The sequence below is a fragment of the Kogia breviceps genome, chromosome 7 (genome assembly GCF_026419965.1).
Source record: "Kogia breviceps isolate mKogBre1 chromosome 7, mKogBre1 haplotype 1, whole genome shotgun sequence".
NCBI classification, from domain to species: Eukaryota; Metazoa; Chordata; class Mammalia; order Artiodactyla; family Physeteridae; genus Kogia; species Kogia breviceps.
Genome location: NC_081316.1, coordinates 30,810,742 through 30,831,990, shown reverse-complemented (window position 1 = coordinate 30,831,990; position 21,249 = coordinate 30,810,742). Strand labels below are relative to the sequence as shown.

The 21,249-nt window shown below is 41.5% G+C and overlaps 1 protein-coding gene across 1 annotated transcript in view; it reads right to left on the bottom strand.

Annotated features, from left to right (window-relative positions):
• Window positions 1-21,249, bottom strand: part of LGR4 (leucine rich repeat containing G protein-coupled receptor 4) — a 97,494-nt gene that overhangs the window by 44,027 nt on the left and 32,218 nt on the right. Inside the window, exon 2 of the mRNA XM_059070748.2 lies at window positions 1,421-1,492. Within this exon, the coding sequence (XP_058926731.1) occupies window positions 1,421-1,492 (72 nt within the window). The remainder of the gene's footprint in view (window positions 1-1,420; window positions 1,493-21,249) is intronic.

Sequence of the window (21,249 nt, the reverse complement as noted above, 5' to 3'; positions counted from 1 at the left end):
TAACTAACTTGACCCAGTTCACAAGCTTGGAAGTGGCAAATAATCTCCGTCCAATTTTTTCTGTGGGAACATTATGTTCAACTAAGCAGTGTGGGAAGAAAAACTTAACTTCACTAAATCTTTAACTGCTGTTTCAATACTCTTGTCAGAAGCCGCAAGCACAACCTGCTTGCCTTACATTTGATTCCTGTTCCCCACGTGCGGGGAGGGGCCTGAGTTAAGATAGGAGACAGTCACTGACTTGGATCTAATACTCAACAGCTGGCTGTAGGGGACAATCCCTAATATGAATTTAGATTCCTTCAGGGCCATAGCTCTTTGATGTTCTTACCATCAAACTGTCACCTTCTTGCCTCTACATATTACATAACCCACTGGCTTAGCCGTTTTTAAAAGCCTCCATTTAACTTGAGTCAATTCTGCTCTTATTTTTTTAACCTGGATCCTTAAAATCTATCGTTCCTAATTCCTATAAAATCTAAAAGTGCTTATTTTGATGATGAACTTCAAATAAGTGTGGAGAGCAAAACAAAATAGAGGTTATAACAGGTAGAAAGAAATTTTCCCCCATGTAAACTGTTAAACTGGAAATTTTTTTTTTTTTTTTTTTTTCGGTACGCGGGCCTCTCACTGTTGTGGCCTCTCCCGTTGCGGAGCACAGGCTCCGGACGCACAGGCTCAGCGGCCATGGCTCACGGGCTTAGTTGCTCCGCGGCATGTGGGATCTTCCCGGACCAGGGCACGAACCCGTGTCTCCTGCATTGGCAGGCGGATTCTCAACCACTGCGCCACCAGGGAAGCCCTAAACTGGAAATTTTAAAATGTTAAATTTCCAATTTTGGAAACTGTTAAATTGGCAGTGAGATGTCACTGCCAAGTTCGGAAACAGCCTTAATGTTAAAGGTGTTCTCAGAGACCCGTAAGATGCTCCATGTCCTCATCTCAACCCCCAAGACCACCTGCCAATGTCCAAAGAGACAGTTTTCTGCTCATTCACGTAGAGGTTGTCTGCCGCATCATGACCCTGAAATACTTTGGATTATTCTTTATGGTTCTGTTATCCACACAGCAACTCCTGTGGCAACCATGGTAATTACACTGCAGCCTTGTTATCTTGGGATAACACTGTAATTAACCTGTGTCACTGCAGCATTCACGGTCATAATAATTGCGGCAAAAAAGTCCTATGGAAGTAGCATTTTTCGTTCTGGCTTTCAAAAATAACTTCAGCAATCATACTTCTTAAAAACTCAAATTTGTTTTGCCCCCAAACATATGATTTTCTCTGTACAAAGGCCACTGAACCAAGCTCTCTGAGTGCCCCCTGAGAAACTGTAGACTATCTCTGTCATAAGAGCTCCCAAAGAGAACAGGAGAAACAAACAAATAAACAAAAAACATTTCTCGAGAGAATACTTACAGCTCCTCTAGAAAAGGGAAGTTCTTAAATGCATCTTCTGGTAACTGAGTAATGTTGTTCATGCTGATATCCCTGGAAAACAAAGTTAAGAAGGTTGTTAATAAGTGATATTAGACTTAAAGCACTTAAGTCAACAGAAAAATAATTAGGTGCTGAAATTTTGTAAAGAAGCAAGAAACATGAGCATAGAAGACAGACATAGGAATAGGCATAATTTAGCTTCAGAATGCAATGCTCAGAAAACAGAAAAGTTAAATCTTTTATTATAAATTACGTCCCATCATTTATAACATACCCAGATCTGGGTTTTCACCCTTTAAGTATTCTTGGAAAAAAATGTCTCCAAAGACCTACAATGAGTGAGCCGGTGTGGCTTTTCATTGCTCTGGTATTCAAAGTGCTGTACCTGATAAAAATAAACAAATGAATACCCAGAACTTGATAAAAGAGATCTGCAAGTACGGGTGGCTTCTTAAGCCACTGTCAGGGATAATAAAACAGGTCCTAACTGTACCCCAGTCGTATTTTCTGCAAAACCTATAAAAGTCCTCCAGGTAATAGCTGTAAGTAGATTTCATTTTTAGCCTATGAACAGATGCAGGCTGCAAACAAGTGCATACATGACAGGTATGCGGTCCATTTCCAGTTTTTCCTTAAAGAGGCAGCAGTGAGGAGGGTACTCACTCGACGATATCACTTGACAATTAACTAGTTCAAGCAGCTGAAAAAAATTCTTTATTAACCATTTCCTTCTTCCCTGGCAGCTGCCTTTTGAACTGGCTTTCTCCTTCCACACTCTACTTAATCTGGACACTGGGAAAGGCAGCTGAAGGCAGCCTCACCAGAGACAGCCCCCGCAGGCTCTGGGTTGCCTGCCTTACCCAGATGCCTCTGCCTTTTATTTGCTGTTAAATTCTCTGGCTCAGCCCACAGGTCTCTCCTTTCTAGAAACCACCATGAAAATTCACACGTGCGACTTTCCCACAACTGGATTAGACATAATAGTCTAAGGAGGTGGAAGAGACATCAAGCACACAAAAACCAGCCGACAACAATACCACTGTTCTTTTCACTACTTTGGTCAGGTAAAAATCTCCTTTAAAAGGACACCTTGATACCTTGAGTATCAAGGTAAGTGAGTGAGTCCCTCCTCCCCACCTTTCCTCTCACGAACATTGAGAAATGGTACTTGCATCTCTTCTTACTAGCCTTTCCCAAGGCAGGTTTGGAAAACTTCTTGGCTTGGGAATAATAAGAATGGCAGTTGCAAAAACAGCAGCAGCAGCTAACATGTTGAGAATACTGATCATGGGATAAGACTGCATATCAAATCTCACTTTACGATTGGGGAAACCAAGGCTTACTGGGGCAAAGTAACCTCCCTGAGGCCACCAACAAGTGGTGTAACAGGAAATGTGAGCTCCACAGTCCAAGATCTTAACTCCAAACTCTGAGTCTTCTAAAATATCATTTGAATCCTGCTACTTTGCTCCAGTGTAGTTAAGACATAAAGCAAACCCTGAGTCCTACCAAGGTTAAAAAGAGAGAGGGATACTGCCTCCAAGACCTTGGCGCAATCATCAGTGAATCTCAGGAAGAGCGCTTCTGCTTGATGAGTAAAAAAAAAGAACTATAAATAGCTTTAGCCATTGAAGAAACAAAGTTCTGAAAATTCTCTGGAGACGAATCCCAAGACCATACGGATTCACATGCATTCCAAAATTGTCTATCATTAAAAACAACTCAAATTCTACTAAAGATAACTTGTAAGAAAAACAAAATTAATATACTTTTCAAGGAATTATTATTTTTAAATGCAGGCCCTGATACTAATTTAATCAGCTATCATTATCCCTGGAGAAGGGGGAGGGGGAACCCTTCATTTTTCATAAACACTGGAGCAAGGTATGAGAGAAATAGCACCCAAATAGGGGTCAGATGGAATATTGTTTCATCCTGGGCCTCAGTTTGCTGATCTGTAAAATGGGGGAGTTGAACTGATTGATTGGGGGGACTTCCTGGCCTGACATTATATACTTCTGTGATTCATTAATTTTTTCTTTTTGGGGGTAGTTTTCATGGAGGGGCTCATCCTCCCTGATGAAGATATATGAGGTTCAATTGATGGAAAAGGCATGTTTCTGAAAAATTTACCATAACGCAAAATATGAAGACTACTAGTTTGCCATTACAAAACTACTGAGTCATTCCCACTGGAGCACATTTCACCTTAACCAATAAATTCACTCTTAAGAATACAACAAAACTTTTACTCACGTTGAAAAGCAAAATAATAATGAGTAAGCAGTGATTCTGTAAAACACCACACAATTTTGGTGTTCTTTAGTCATTCCAATAAAAGGAGAAAGGACAACCATAATTTATTACTTTACAAAAGGAGGCACTCCATACTGTTTCCTCTTAAGTCTGGCACACCTGAATTCAGGTGAGTATCACAGCAACAGAAAAACTGACTGACTGCCTCACCAGAGAAAGACACATAATTATGAGAGAATTTATACCACACTCTTCCCTGCATTCCAGTTTTTAAAAATGCATACATCTATATAACTCTCTCATTTTTTCCCCCTCAGAGTAACAAGACATAACAGGTAGCTTTGCTGTGAGTTATAAATGCAATTAGTGGGACTCCATATTTACAAGCTAATATGTGTTAAACACGTGGTGAGGTTTTGTTTCAAAGCTTCAGGTTCAGAAACAACACTTGTTTCCAAATTGATCTGAATTTCACAGACTCAGAGTCCTATCTTTCTAGGTGTTTTCCATCATATTTTCTAGGCCTCAGTTACAAAGCATTTGTGAATAAGGAAGATAAAAAAGTAAATAAATAAAAGAAAGGGAGGGGGGACCTGGAAGATGTTATCTCCAGAGCAGCTCAGGAAACATGTAGTTACAGAGTATAAGGTGGGTGGGTACTCATTGAAAATAATGAGGACTAATGGTGATAAACAACCTACAGACAGCCTTAAGAGTATATTCCAGACCTGACATCACCAATATCGGCAAGAGAGCTTGAGGCTGGCAAGGATGCTGGGGGTGATGAGTTAACTGTAACCATTTACAAATGGAAGTCCTAAGCCAATAATTACACATATATTGGGCTCATATGCCTATAAATTACTAAAATACATAAGTAAAAAAGTGGCAAAGAAAATTTTCAGCTAGAAGGTAACACCTCTAGGTCAGTGCCTTGACATTCATTATGAGCAACACAATCTTGCCAGGAATATCTGTAATTAAACCCAGAGATCTACCATCCTGCGTTCCTACGAAGAAAATAAGTGTACCATAGAAAACAAAATAATCTTACAAGGTCAGGGCACCACCAACTCATAAACACTTCTGAAGAGTGATTTCAAGAGAACTGACGGCCTTACTTGAAGCCAGCCCAGCATGGATGGAAGGGCGCAGGCTTGGGAGACCAAGGCTGATCTATCGATTCACCAGCACTAGCTCTGTGATCTTGGGCAAGCTGTTCACCTTTTCTGAGTCCTAGCTTCTTCATTTGGATAAATGGAGGAAGTAGTAACTAAACCTTGTAGAATGCTGTGAAGATCAGAAAAAGTCCTCACATGTAAGAAGCTAAATAAGTAACAGGTGTTATCTCATCATCCTCCGTGTTTTGGCTGCTCCTGGAAGCCGTGTGAATCTAGTGGACAGAGAGCCAGCAGGCCAAGAATCTCACCGCCTTTGGTGGCCTTCCGTCCCAGAGAAGAAACCACTTCTACACAGGGGAAACACTAAATGGTGCAGAAGGTCTAGAACCTGGAGTTGTTCCTAACTACAAAGCTGGATTCTAAACTCCAGAACTCCAGGAGTCGAAGCTGTTAAGATAGAAGAGCTCTTTGAGATCAAGTACTATGTTTTAAAAGAAAAAAGTTGATGGGCTTCCCTGGTGGCGCAGTGGTTGGGAATCCGCCTGCATCGACGCGGGTTCGTGCCCCGGTCCGGGAAGATCCCACATGCCGCGGAGCAGCTGGGCCCGTGAGCCATGGCCGCTGAGCCTCCGCGTCCGGAGCCTGTGCTCCGCAACGGGAGAGGCCACAACACTGAGAGGCCCGCGTACCACAGAAAAGAAAAAAAAAGAAAGAAAAAAAGTTGAAGCCCAGTTCTTGACGGAGGAGGGAGGAAATTACATTCTTAGAGGAAATTGTTAGAAGGACAGGAAAGACAAGAGCCATTTTCAAAAAGATCAGGAGGACTTCCAGTGGGGTAAGTGAGGAAGCAGGGGACAGAACCTACAGCTTTTGCTTAGTAGTGGGGAAATGCCTTAACGTATCTTTTCTATACATACTGGTTCCCTAACAGAATTCTTTATAGTTGGGCCTTTCAAGGTACACCAACTGGTACAGGGCACACGCCTGCATATCACACCCAATGCAATATTCCCCAAGTTTTACAACAGAGATAAAAAATGCAAAAGCACATCACCCCACGAGGAAAATAAAGGTGAATGCTCCAACACCAGCAGTCACTGATTTCAAAATTAACAGTGAAATGGTGCAACTGTTTAATTGAAACTGCTAAATCTCCCCAGTGCTTAAACTCTCATCTTTTTTTTCCCTCATAAAATTCATTAATATTAAAGTGTCTACAGAGTAGAGAGGAACATCATGTTTCAACAAGGTACCTTTTAAAATCCCTGTAAAATGCTCCCAAAGCGAGCCTAACCTGTTTGCTGATGGCCCAGCGTGTACCACTGTGGATTCTGCCACCACATGCTTGCTGGTCTGGGCCTTTTGCCACGGAATTATTTAATTTTAATATACTGTGATTGACCCATGCTATCTAACTTTGAATAAACCTTCTTATTTGTGTTAGATAAAACTGCACTGCTGGGCTTCCCTGGTGGCGCAGTGGTTGAGAATCCGCCTGCCGATGCAGGAGACACGGGTTCGTGCCCTGGTCCGGGAAGATCCCACATGCCGCGGAGCAACTAAGCCCGTGAGCCATGGCCGCTGAGCCTGTGCGTCCGGAGCCTGTGCTCCGCAACGGGAGAGGCCACAACAGTGAGAGGCCCGCATACCGCAAAAAAAAAAAAAAAAAAAAAAAAAAAAAAAAAAAAAAAAAAAAACTGCACTGCTGCTGCCATAATGTTAATAGTAAGTCAAATATTACCCAGCAGTCTGAGAAGTTGATAAATTATGTTTAATAAATTACAAACAGGTTCTAGAGAAAACATCATTCTCTAATATATTCTCCAGAAAGTGGTGGTGATGTCCTTAAACTCAACAGACACATGCTGATAATGATTAAGAACTAATACTATTCCAATGACTTTCCTAGGGTCTTGTCATCCACCAAAAATTTTCAGGCCACTCTCCAATTAACAGATGTCTACTGTCTGAACAAAAACAAAAAAACTAAAACTAAATTTGAAAAATGCCCTGGGTAGAACACATTGGAAAGGAATGTCTCTCTCATGCACAAGTCGTGTAAATAACACATACACCACCAAAGTTCTAGACAAAGCTTACGCAGAGTTTAATTTCTTTTCTGACAGGGTTCCAAATCTTTGGGCAAGTGATCTCTTTTGCTCCCTGATTTTATAATAACAAAGCAACCTATGTTCACTGTTTTTAAAGAATTGAAATACAGGGAAAAGCATCCACAATATCAATACCCAGAAATAACCACTGTCCTATTTCATGGGTGTCATTCCAGGTTCTTTTTCTCTGGATGGTATGTATTTTGGCCAACATGAAATGCTATCGTTCTGAACATATCTCTTGACACCTAAGATGCTTCATTTGCAAAATGGAAAAAAAATTCTCTGAAAATATATTTTAATGAAAGCATAAGTACTTAATATATCTCAATGCTATTTTTGGCAGGCCATACATCATGGGAGGGGAATGTCACACCTGGAAGTCACCGTGCCAAAAAGAAAAGAGGTTAGTTAAGTCTCTTTTCCAGAGATAAGGAGATATACTGTCACCCATTTAACAAATATGTACAAAGCACCCAATTATCCACATAGGTGCAAGGCACTGTGCTAGGATGGTGAAGCTTTTAAATCAAAAGATATATTCACAGTTCTCTTTTTTACTTTCCTTTAATTAAAATCCATCACTCCACTCTATTCTTATTACTGCTTGAGACATTGTTGCAATGTGTAATTAAGTTTAACCTTTCTAAAATGCATTCTTGCATTCTGGAAGCAATAAGAACAGCTACATATGTGTAAAGATACTGCTCTTTAGTTACACTGCAAAAATGGGGCCAAAATGGTATGGATGCCATTTTAGTCAGATTTTGCTCTAGAGATATTTTTCTGACCTTACATGCTCTTGCACTGCTAGAATCCAACATGATGGACACCCTTCTGACGCCATGTGAAATACCTCTACTCCCATTTTAGGCAGCGGGATAAATTGGCTCCGTACTATCTGGCATCTTCCCTGGTGTTTCAAGCACAAAGGCTCAGCGCTTCCCAGCGGACAGATCCAAAACTTGATTCTCCAAGCCTTGCGATCCTTAAGAGGAGAACTGCTACAACAACCATACTGTCACTTAAAAGATAAATGTTAATCACTGCCAAGAAAAGTTACCACCTTGTAAAGTCATTATCTGTTTAAGGTATTTGAATATCCTAGTATATAGTCTTCAAATATTAAAAAATAATAAAAATACAGTAAAAAGTTTCGGCTACAGGAGATAGAGAGAAAAATGTTTAATTCATTTTATGATCTTCTACTTTCATGGATTAAAACCCCTGTTTTAGAACCTTTTAGCATTTTTCCATTAAAAACTTCCAAAGCTCTATTGCCACTGTTATGAAAATGAAAAAATACAAAGCAAACTGGAAGGCAACATTTGCAAAACACTATGGGATAAAGGATTTGTATCTATAACGCAGAAAGAATACTCAAAACTCAATAAGAAAAGAAACCTGATTTTTAAATGGACAAAAATATTTAAATAGGTGCTTCACCAAAGAAGATCACACAAATGGCAAAAAGCACATAAAACGATGTTCAACATTAGTCATTAGGGAAATGCAAATCAAATCACAATGAGATAGCACTCAGCTATTAGAATGGCTAAAATGAAAAAAAAAAATCTGACAATAACAAGTGCTAGTGAGGATATAGAAGAACTGGAACTCTCATACACTGCTAGCAGTACAATCATTCTGGAAAACAGTTCAGCAGTTTCTTATAAAATTAAACATATACTTATGACTATGACCCAGCAATGCTAAGTATAAATGGATGGGTTAGGAGAAAGGTTGGCTACAAAGGGAAAGTTTGCCCCACTGGAAATGCTCTATATATCTTGATTTTGACTGGTGGTTACATGATTGTATACCTTTATCAAAACTCTTAGAACTGTATACTAAAAGTATGTATTTTACTGTATGTATCAATAAGTTAAATGTCAATTCTTGTATTGGCATTTTATAAATAAGTATATATATGATACTACCTCTTCACGTTTCTCCCAAAGGAAAAAATAACTCATCCTGTGGCTAGAAATCCTCTTTTCCTGTTTGTGTTAGATAAAACTGCACTGGACTGCAAGGACTCGCCCAAAACCAAATAACGTGATGCACAGCACTGGCTTGGCTTGAGAGTCAGGAAACCTGCAGGTTTTTTGCGTTTTGTTTTGCTGCCTTTTTTGTTGTTTTTTGGTTGTTTTTCCAGCCTCTGCTATCCACTTGCAGGACACTGGGCCAAGCCTCTTCATTCTCTCTTTACTGAGCACCTATTAGGTTTGCAACTGACTGCATGCTGGGTCCCAGGTAGATAAAGACAAAGAAGACAGAGCGTTTATCCTAAGGGTGCTCTGCAATAACAAAGCAGTTAAGTGCGTGCTGTGATCCGCGTGGCAGAGCGAGGGAAGAAGACGGTCAACCTAACGTGGGACCAGAGAGAGACTTCCAAAGGCAGGGAAGTGGTGCCAAGTTGGAAAGGGCAGATATTACTTTATAGAGAGCTGCTATTTCAATCTCTCTGGTCTCACTCGTTATGTCGGCACTATTTCCCAACAGAGATGCAATTGGCTTTTGTGCAGGACAGTTCTTCATTATGCAAGACAGTCTTGCTCACTATTGGGTACTTGGCATCCCTGGTGCCCTGGTGCACTAATTAGTGCAACCAAAAACATTCCCCAAATGCTTCCAACCTTCCCGCAGGAAGCTGGCAGCACAGAGAGGGATGTGAAATCTCTTCAGCGGGTGACAAACGGCATCTTTTAAAAAGAAATAGAAGGAATGGTTAATATCAAAGTTAAGCACATCACACAGAAAAAGAATAAAAATTGTTTCATGACAATTATTTAGATTTTTTATATATATATATATATTATATATATATATATATATATATAGGGTCATGATGTAAAACGTAGTCATCACTGGATTCATAGGAAAAAAAAGCAATTGAAAGCCTCTGAATCAGATAACTTGTTTGTTTTGGTAGAGGGTGCCTTCCAGGCAGTGAGAATATCATGTTAAATGAGATAAAGCCAGAGTGGTCAAAGAGATAAAACTACACAGGAATTGGAGTATTAAAAGCACAATGGATATATCTGGCGAGAGAAGCTACCAAGACAAGCAGAAAGTATGTCCCCAAAGGTCTTTGTGTATGACCTCTAGAAATCATAACTTCATTCTAAAAGCATGGAAAGCTGCCAGAGGAAGTTTAAGCATGTCACGTTTGCTGCAGAAAGATCATTTTAGCAGCCATCTACTGCCATGGGATGAAAGGAAAGGAAGTTATTAGGAAGGAGAAATCCCAGCTCCTCTGGAACTCAACCTCCTCTACTGAAAAATATTCTGTACTTGCTAACTTCGAAGGTCCTTTCCAAATCTATCATTGTGACTCCTACTGTGGCATTCCTGCTCCTGCACATTCCATGCATAATTAGTAGAAAATAAGAAACCCTGAGATTCACTTTTTTCCTACACGTGCAGGCACATTTGCTTGTGTTAGCAAGTGTGTGAGTGAGGACAGACTTAAATATACTCCCTTCAGGATTACAAGGGTTCAGCAATTAAGAAAGATGCATGACTTCATTTCCAAAGGTAATAGTTTATGCTGTAATTGTTTATGGTCTCAGTGAAGCAATGCAGCCTAGGAGACACTGAAGGGTGTGCTCTTCAAGGAGATGCTAACCCAACGAGGTAGAAAAGAGAGAGAGCAAAAACACCAATGTGTAAACCTCACACCCCCACGAAAGGCATGTGTCACTTACATTACACATCCTCAAAAGGGTAACTTAAAAAATGAAGCTAGTTAGGTTAATTCAATAGATTTTCTAATATTGAAAGAAGTTCCACTTGTTTTCAGGGCTTTTTTGTTTTTTGTCTTTTTAAACAGAGCCTGTTTTCAAGTGTGAGATGTGTTCTAAAGAGGAATATATAAAATACTGTAAATACAGAGCACGGTTTACTAAATGGCAAAGAACAATGAATACCAAAGACGAAAAGAACATTCCTTTCTATAGTTTGATCGAGGACCCCTAGCATCTGGCATCACTTGGAACAGACAAGGGTTAAACTATAATATTCCTTGTTTTCTTGCTACTGAACGGGTGTTCTCAGGCATTCTTTGGGTGTTAACAGCTGTTCTGGTAACCCTAACGATGACAAAACAGTGCTCATTACCAGCCAAGACACACAGACAAAATGCAATTTCAATAGTCCATTTAACATCAACAAGAAGGATTGTAAGGATCGTTGTCTGGGCTGATTGCAAACACTCAGTTACTTCATCCTAGCAGACAAAATGCACTCTTCACAAAGAAATCAATCCCTCAGCATTTATTATGGTAAATATTCTAATTAAACGGTTAATGTTTTATTATAGCTACACTTATTAACACCACTGATAGGGAAACATTACTTCATGGTCCTTGCCTTCAAATATGCACACCCACCCACAAAAACTGCCGCTTAGACGCTCATTTTTTTAAACTTCAGCTCACAACCAATTAATGGGCGGTGAAATCATTTTAATGGGTCATAGCCAACTTTTTTTTTCAATTGAAATAAGGAATAGAGAATAAAATAGAAAAATATCAGAATGCATCAAATGTAATAAAGGTAAGTATTGTCTCACGCAATTTTGTTTCTGTACTTGTGGGTTTCTGTCTTCCTGATGGCAAAGTCTCAGTTCATATATATCGTGTAGTTTTAAGTTCATATATATTGTCTGTGTAATATAGCAAGCACCATGAGTTCAAGGCCTTGGCTATTCAAGCCAAACCTTTTTATTCCTCCTGCCAAATGGATTCAAAACTACAGCTGCTTCCCCAGCACCACCAGGTTGGCACAATGGATTTAGTAACCTTTAAAGTACTTCCTTCAAGTACACTCCAGTACTTTCATATTTTAGGGACATTGGTTTTCTAAAACTGACAGTAGCAGTATGAGAGAATGTCACAATGAGCTACCCTGAACTTTCCTTATTAAAAAGAGAGAGGTGGGGGGGAGGGAGGGAGAGGAAGAGACATACAGGCACACATTTAAAAGACTTTACTACAGTATTACTTTTCAACTGTTTCAACAGAACTGTGCATAAATCAGCTGAGTGAGCTAAATTTCTACTTGGCTACCCTGGGCTCTATCGAGATTTCTAGAAATATATGATAACAGCGTGACAGATTTCCACTTACATAAAATGCATGTTTATAAATAACCTGACAAAACCATCCTTCAATAATGTAGTGATTTGAAGGTTAAAAACAAAAAAGACCCCCCCACCACCAAAAAATCTACACTCCAGTAAATCCTTTCTAATGCCCCAAATCCAAAAGAGGCCTCCCAATAAACACTGTTTGCACATCCAATAATCATCCCAGGCAAGAGGAGCTTCAATTTCCAAGACACTGAGGCACTGACCTCATTATATTGAGGCAAGAGGAAAATTCCAAATGATGAGGCAGTCTATACCCTGAAGGCCAGCTGCCAACCGTCAAGGCCTGAACCCAGGGGCAGACTCTGGGGTTTCACCATCCCTTTAATACAGGCTTTGTGGGGCGACTGCTTCCCTTCAGGCCAGGAGGCATGCAATACACACACACCACACACACCCTCCCCCTTCTCCGCTCTGATGGCCATTTTTTCAAAGGCTTATAAAGTGTATTCTATCCATAGAGGAATGACTCAAAATTGTAACTGGGATGACTCAATCATTTCTGTTCACTATTAGACAACAGACATTGATAATGCCAGTTGATAAAAAGTCATTCAAGATATTCCCTCGGCAATGACTTCCAACTCATTAAAGTCAATATAGAAGAAGCTAGGCAATCAAATCTGAGATGATCCTGGATCTCTGGGAGCAAAGATCCTCAAATCTGGTTTTCTAATACTTCTGGACAGCTCTATTTGTGCTAAGTCACGTTCTAAGAAGTTCAGGTCACAAAAAACTTCACTTTCCTTTTAATTTTTGCAATCATTATGGGTCATATGGTCCTTTGTTTTTTACCCTGGACAGAAAACAATAGGCTATCCTGAAATCTGTTTAATAAAAAGAAAGAGAGAGACACACATACATACTAGGAACTCCAAAACACAATACTCTGTAATGAACTATATGGGAAAATGACTATATGGGAAAAGAATCTAAAAAAGAGTAGATACTTGTATACATATAGCTGATTCACTTTGTTGTACACCTGAAACTCACACAACACTGTAAATCAACTATACTCCAATAAAAAATTTAAAAATAAAGGCACAATGGATAGTTAAAAAAAAAAAAAGTTATTGCTTTAGAATGTCCATCCAGGAAAACTTCTCAATTTCTCAGTTGACTTGATGTTTTGTTGAAGCAGCTTTGTTATTAAATTGGAAAGCCAAGAAGAAATAATGTCTTAGAAAATAAACTCTTATAAGGAGGAGGATCTTTAATTCCCCCACCCTCCAGTGAAACCAGGTACACACTTCTGATCCATTAGTGCATGGGTGCATGCACGCGTGCACGTGCACACACACACACACACACACACACACTCCCTCTTCCCACCCCCACCCCCATAAAGAGCTTAACCACAATTAAAGAATGTTTCAGATTAGGAGGCCAATTCAGATACCAATAAGGAGGGTGACAACTCACTCCAGTCTGCCTTGGACAATCCCAGTTTACATCTACTGTCTCAGCATAATTATTAATAATCCTCCCTTTCACTTTCAAAGGGGTGGGCATTTGGATGATAAATTAAATCATCGTCCCACTAACAGCTATAGGTAAGACTGAATAGTGTTGAATGAGTTGTGATGGGAAGAAGTGGAAATCTTGGTTTGGATTACCTTGGGGAGGGCTTAAATAAAAGGCTAATTCCTCATCCGTATAATATGATGATGATAATAAAAATATGGAAAATATTTTATGAGCATCTGTAGTGTTTGTAAATATCACTGATCAATTTCCTGCTCCTCCACCTAGACCTTAGGTTCCATTAGGGCAGGGTTTGTGTTTTGCTCACGAATGTATCCCAAGCCTCTAGCTCAATGTGTGGCCACAGTTTAATGAATGACATGCCAGACACTACATTAAATGCTTTCACAGTCATGTAACAAGTACTTACTTAGCATTTCCCAAAAAAGAGAAATGTTTAAAAAGGCTTAATTTCCCAACCATCTAAAGATAGTCAAAGGCCTGGCTGCGGGAGAAAAGAAAGGAGAAGCATATAATAAAATATCTTCATCTTGACAACTGACACCTGATCTGCGTCTGGGACAGACATCAAGAACACATTGCTTACGGACAGCAAAGAGCATTAATGACAGATTTCCTCCCAGAGTCTACTGCTATAACCAAGTAATAACCTTACATGCAAACACATTTGGGGAAAAGCAAGAAAGAGAGCAAAGCTTTCATTTCAATACAAGTTCCTGGATTTAAAAATAGCTTGGGAGGAATGATGTAAAATTGGATTTCAGTAAAACTAATTTTTCTTCCTCAAAAATTCAAAATACAGGCTTTGTCCTATAAATAGCATCTCAAAGAACCACTGAACTAGAAAGCAGAGTGACTAAAGTTTCTCCCAGAAGCCTGACCAAGAGCCCTGGGTTTGAACACAGCTCTGCTCGGTCACTGGCTGTATAACCCTGTATAACCAACCCTGTGATAACCCTGTATAACCCTTAATTTCTCTGTGCCTCAGTTTCTTCAAGTGTAAATGGGGATAACACTTCTGACTTCAGAACATCGCTGTGACGATTAGAGGATGTAACCTCCAGCCAGTGCCCAGCACAGTTACCTAGCCCACAGCAAACACGCAAAGTCAACTATTATTATTTTTATTATTATCATTATCCCCCAACACCATCTAATCTAATCATCTCATTTTAATAATGAGGCAAGAGGCCCAGAGGGGTTAAATATTTAATTAATCAAAGAACCAAGATCAGAATCAAAATGATAAATCCCAATTCAGGGTTCTTTCTACTACCTTCAACTAGAGCATGTGGCAGTAATATTTTAGCAGTATGCTTTGGGACTGGGGAAAATAACTTCCCCAGAAACAACGTGTTCAATGGTGCTTAGATTCTGAAGTTAATGGGTAAGAGCTCGCTGAGCCCCTCAACTGTAGCTCAACTAATGAGCAAGTACTACAACCAAAACACGGAAAGAAACAAACAAATGCTACCTGTACTTAACCCAGTAAATGCATGAAAAGTCTCTTTTTACTCATTAAGGATGCTGGTCCTTGAAGAAGTCTTATGTTTAAAATAAGGCCAAATTGTAAAATGGAATTCTGGACACCTTTAAAAGGTGTTGATGTATTGATGGATTGGTATGTTCAGTTTTATGTAAAGAACTCACAGCTTTTTTTGTTGTTCAACATATCTTTATTGGCTTGATGATTAAAACATTCCCTCTGATCTTAGGGGGCGGGGAAAAAAGGAGCTGTAGGCAAACCAGGTAAAAAGGCAGAGGGCAGGGCCTCTGATGCGAAAGGAACAGCATGTGTGAAGGATAGAGAGGTTCAGGAAACAGCAAGTAGGCTGGTCTGGCTGGGATGTGGAGTTCACAGGTCAGGGGCAAACCCAGAAGGATAACACAGGCTCAGATTACAGACCACACTGAATGTCCATATAATAAAGAATTTGAGGACAGAAACAAGGAGCTATGGAAAAATTTTTAAGGAACATAAAGAAGGCTGCTTTACAAAGAAATTCGGTTGGATGGGCACGACATTTACCTTCTCTACACCTTTATGACTACCTTGATTGAAATGACACACTGGCACTCTGCTACTGGCCCACGCTGAATGAGGTCAGAAGCTGCAGCGCCATGAAACGGATTGCTATGGATACTGTAAGAATGAGATGAGGTTATGATTCATCAAGCCACACAGTGTTCCCTTCCGCAGAGCCCTTGGGAAAAACTTCTCTCTGACCTCAGTTCCAAGAAGAGCCGTGTTTCTCCTGCACAGCGTGTCCTTTTCATGTTATAGACAATGTGGAATCACAGAAGTGGATTCTCTCTCCCTCCTTCCATCAGCTACTAAGATTTTCTGAGCCAGAATTGTAACCCCCTCTTTCACAAATGTATACACATTCGATGGGCAGCTTCAGGAATTCCTGTCTTCGGTTGATCTTCTCTGGTCCTAATCTGGGGGGGTAGGGGTTAGTCCCAGTCTTCTGCCAGTTATTTTGTATTTTATCTTAAGCATTTTGGTAAAAGCTATCTTGAATTCTTTTTGGAATAAGGAGGATCACACCAGTCCTTTCTGAGCACTCTCTGTGTGCCTGGCGCTCAGAAGCCAACAAATGCACAAGCCCATTTGGGCGGTTTTATAAAAGGGTGATCATGGAAGCGAGAAGGTTGAGAGGGAGAGATACAACAGCACAACGGCCAGAGAGGAAAAGGAAGAAAAGAGTCCCCTCAGAGGCAGAACCAGCAGAACGTAGTGATTAGAGGTTGGGGAAAAGGTAAAGTTGAACCTCGAAGATGACACCGTGGTGTTTTGCCCACAGATCTGAGAGGGGAAGGCTGCCATCAGTTAGGGACATGACAGGAGGGCAGGGTGTGTTGGCTCTGTCAGGTCATGAGTTGTTATGTGTCGGATGGTAACAAATGCCAGCCCAGAATTGAGGCACAATGTCAGGGAGGGGTAAAGTCACGGGAGAATGAAAACTCCAGAGTGGGTGGCATCGCCCAGAGAGGACATGCAGAAATAGAAAGAAAATGGCTGAGAAGCAAAGGTTTAGAAATAACTCAGTTGGAGGAAAGAGGAAGGGAATGATCGGGAAGGGGAGGGAAGAATCTGAAGGAAAAGCTTCTAAGAGATCAAGTAAATACACTGTCCAATGCCACCACGTAATCAGGAAATAGATTAGCCACAGGATTGGGTAATTAGATCACTTGTCAATAGGCTTATCAGAGCATGAATCTCATAAATACTAACCAGGACTAGAATTTTTTCTTTCTTAGTTTGGCTCTGGGGATAGAACAAAGAAAGGGAGAGAATTTCCTGAGGTAACTGGGCAAGATTTAAAAGAGAAAAGGAAAAGAAACACAAGGTTTAAAGAGGATGTGTGTAAACATGTGAGAAAAAGACCCGCCTGAGGTGGAACTTGACTGGGCTAGGATGCTGGGAGATGAGGAAAGCGGACCTACAATGTCACTATTCCCCCTGCTGGGATGGAAAGGGCGGGACGGTGGGCTCCCTCAGCAGAGAGCAGGGGGGGCTCCTGGCTGACCACACCTCCTAAGGGTGCGGCGGTGTAGACAGAACCCCAGACGTCTGTGAGTACTTGGCATCTATTCCTTCATTCTCTAAGTCCAGGAGCACTGATTCCAGCCTCATTCTCACACTGAAGGTACTCCTTTCACTCCTACAGCACATCACAACCACATTTTTTTTCCCTAATGTGTTTTCCCAGCTCTTTCTCAGCTACAGTAATTAATTCAAATACACCACCACTTAAGTGCCAATCAAAGCTCCATCGAGATCTAAGAAGAACAACGGTGTGCTTATATGCAGTCTATTAATTTAAATTACCAGTTGAGTCACTACATGCCAACAATTAAGTAACGACACACACACAGATTATACTCTCCATGAATATACTACGCCAGAGATTTCAGAGAATGAGTTGTCCTGGATGGCCAAGGTTTCCAGATAACTGAGTGAGGGTTTGCCCCCTGGGGGCGGCGGGCCGGGCAGGGGATGGCGGGGTGGGGGTGGGGGGACACCGGCATCCAAATAACTTTTTTTTAAACTTATTTATTTATTATCTCCTTAGAACCCTATTCACTCTCCAACAAGGCCCTACCTGACCTGTCCCTGGGTTCTTCCCCAACCTCATCCCAAACCATTCATTCCCCCGCCCCCAGCTCACCCAAGCTCCTTCCTGTTTACCACTCCGAGGCGCTTCCCCGGCTCCCCTCAGGGCAGCTTCATGCTCACCTTCTGGGTTCATCTCCTATGTCAACCCTTAGCCCCATGACAGTGGCTTCCAGTTTACTCTCTCACCATCCAGTTTATTTCCTCTTTCTAGCTCTCATCATTCAAATTATCTTATTTGTCACCTTTTCATTTTTTTTACATAATTAATTCATTTTTGTTTTGAAATTTTTGGCTGCGTTGGGTCTTCGTTCTAGCATCATCTGGGAATCTGATAGATAGGTACAGTCTTGGGTTCTACTCCAGACCTACTAATCAGACACTCTAGGGGTGTTAACAAGCTCTCCGGATGATTCTGATGCACGTGCAAATGTGAGAGCCACTGCAATACATCATGTTATGCTGCTTCCTTAAGTATTAATGGTCTTCCCCACCACAAAAGAACATTTACACGGGCAAAGATCTAGTCTGTCTTGTTCACCACCAATCTTCTAACTCCGAGTCCACGACCTTAGGAGAGGAGGCATCTCATCCCATAATGAAACTGCGGGCGACTGAACTAAAACTACTCAAACGTTCTGAATGTTTAAACACCTCTCGTTATTCAATACCCCGAAAACACCGCTAAACTCAGGTATCTTTTTCTTCTGCTTTTCTTACTTCTTGACACTTAGGTCACTGTATTTCCCCCCATATTTCTTAGCACTCAGGATAGAATGATTATCTCTCTGTAGAGCTGACAAAACCAAGGCAAGGTGACCAATCCTTAGAGCACTCCGGCCACACTGTAGAATCACATCTGTCTCAGGCGGTCAAACACAATCGGTAAACACTGGCTTTGCAGCAAGGCTGCCTGGGTTCAAATCCAGGCTCCACCACATATTAGCTCTACGAACTTCAACAAACTGGTCAACTTCTGTGCTTCAGCTTCCTCATCTAAAAAATAATGAATAATGGCACCTACCTCAGAAGGTTGCTGGGAGAAGTAAATAAGGTAACACACATAAATTGCTGAGATCACTCCTGTCATACAGAAAGTACTCCATACACACTGGCTATTATACATCACACCCTGCTGGTTACTAGCCCTCAGACATCGGGTAAATTCTTGGCCATGGTGGTTCCGGACCAAAATAGGGGTCTCTATAGCAGAGCACTGCCACTCTCTAGTAGGCAAAAAATTTAAAAAACATTCCACATACCAGGAGCATCGATCCTACTTAAGATGGGCTACCTTTACAGTTCCCTGAATACCTCTCCCACATAGACTGTTCCACCTCCACACTCTCTTCTCCCCAACCCCCATCTTTGACCTTGTGTTCAAAGTGCTCAGAAACAAAACAAGTACAGCCATCCCCTGGTATCCTCCGGGATTGGTTCCAGGACCTGTGGTGGATACCTAAATTCTCAGATGCTCACGTCCCAGAGTCAGGGCCCTCTGCATCCGCAGATTCAACCAACTGTAATCCAAACATGGTACATGGTCTGTGGTTGGCTGAATCCATGGATGAGGGACCTGTGGATACGGAGGGCCAACTGTCTTTGCTTTAAAAATCAGAAATTTTCTGGAAGACAACTGCAACTGACTGCAACTTCACAGAGGTGGTAAAGCAACAGGCGAGGGAGTGCAGGAAACTGGCTGATCTACTCTAGACAAAAGTGTCCCCCGGTGAAGGTCCAAAGGCAAAATTCAAGAAGAAGGATCCTGCAAAAAGCAGCCCATTTCTGCTCTTCGGATGATATAAACAGAGAAAAATGAAGAAATCATGGAAGAGTAACTGGCATGCATCAAAGTAGTTTCAGATACCCACAGAGCTTACAAAGGCAACAAGTGTCTTAGTCACTGGGAATATCCAAGAGCATCGTTCAGAGGAGCACTGACAAGCTAGCATTCTTGCTTAGGAACTTGCAGAGGCTCCCTGTTGCTCATGGTGCCAAATTTAAACTCCCCTCTCCTCCCTCAAGGTCGGGATTCTCTATCAGCTAACACCACCTTCACCTTCTTTTTCTTTCCACGCTTCACCTACGCGCACCTGCTCTGACTATGTCCTCCTCCCTCAGACCCCCGTGCCCCATCCCCTCCCCGCCACTGACGACTAAACCTTCTCACTTTTGTTCACATGAGACAGTGCTGCTCAAAACATGGGGACAGTGTGTAGTCTTGTCAGCAAGACACATTGAGACCACAGAGATATTCAAAGTTCACCTTGGAGCAACTTGACAAAGTAATTTTATGCCTTAAATCAAATAATAAAAACTTTATAGGTTTGTATCTTTCTATCTTACTTTTTTTCGTTGTATTTTTCTAAAAATTAATCATTATCATATTTTACAAAAGTATCGAGCCACACTGGATTGGAAATTTAAGAGAACAAAGCTGGCCCATCACCACAGATACTTTAAGAAACACTTCCCTAGACGCCTGACCATGGGACACTCTTCTATTCTCTCCTCCCACAACCTAATTTTTTCAAGGTTGCCTATAAAATACCCTCCCTGGGGGGCTTCCCTGGTGGTGCAGTGGTTGGGAGCCCGCCTGCCAATGCAGGGGCCACGGGTTCGTGCCCCGGTCCGGGAGGATCCCACATGCCGCGGAGCGGCTTGGCCCGTGGGCCATGGCCGCTGAGCCTGCGCGTCCGGAGCCTGTGCTCCGCAGCGGGAGAGGCCACGGCAGTGAGAGGCCCGCGTACCACAAAAAAAAAAAAAAAAAAAAAAAAAAAAAAAATACCCTCCCTGAACAATACCACTCAATGTGAACCTTCTTTTCAAAGTTTGTACCCATCATCATTTCAGCTGCTGGAAACTGTGTAAGGAAATAAACAGAAAGGTAAAACTAACCATTTGCAAATTCCTTGCTCTAAGGAGCCCTGTTTTATTTGCTTTATGCTTCTCTGCACCCACTGCAGAGCACAGAGGCAGCACGGTGTAGTGGTTCAACTTCTGGGCCAAAACCAGACTCCAAAATGGAACCCAATGACCAAGGACCATCACCAAACGCTGGCCATGTGGCCTAAGACAAGTCCCTTAACTCTTCTCTATTTCCGGTTTCTCTTCTGGGATGTGAGGCTGGCATGGTATGCAAAGCCTTCCCAACTCTAAAATTAAATGTCTGTTTGTTCTTAGAAAGGCTCTCAGGTTCCTCATGGGCAAATGGGAAAGCATCTGCCTGCCACAGGGCTGGGGAGGTAGGAAAGCATTTTGAAAACTATAGAGGCCTCTGTGAACTTGAGGATTACTATTATTACGCTGCATATACCAGGTGCCCAAGCAGAATGCATGAACTAAATAAGGAGACTTCATGTAGCTTGCCTGCAAAACTGAAGGCTGGGATGGTGGCAGGCCTCGAAACTCTTGACTAGGGGAGCCACAGAAAATACAGGCTGCCTGGTCTAGAGAAGATGAGCTGAAAAGGAGGAACGGAGGAGCTCTCGTGGAGATCAGAGAAAATGTAGATGAGCAAAGTACATACAATGAACAGATGCTATAGATGGGAGAGGAAG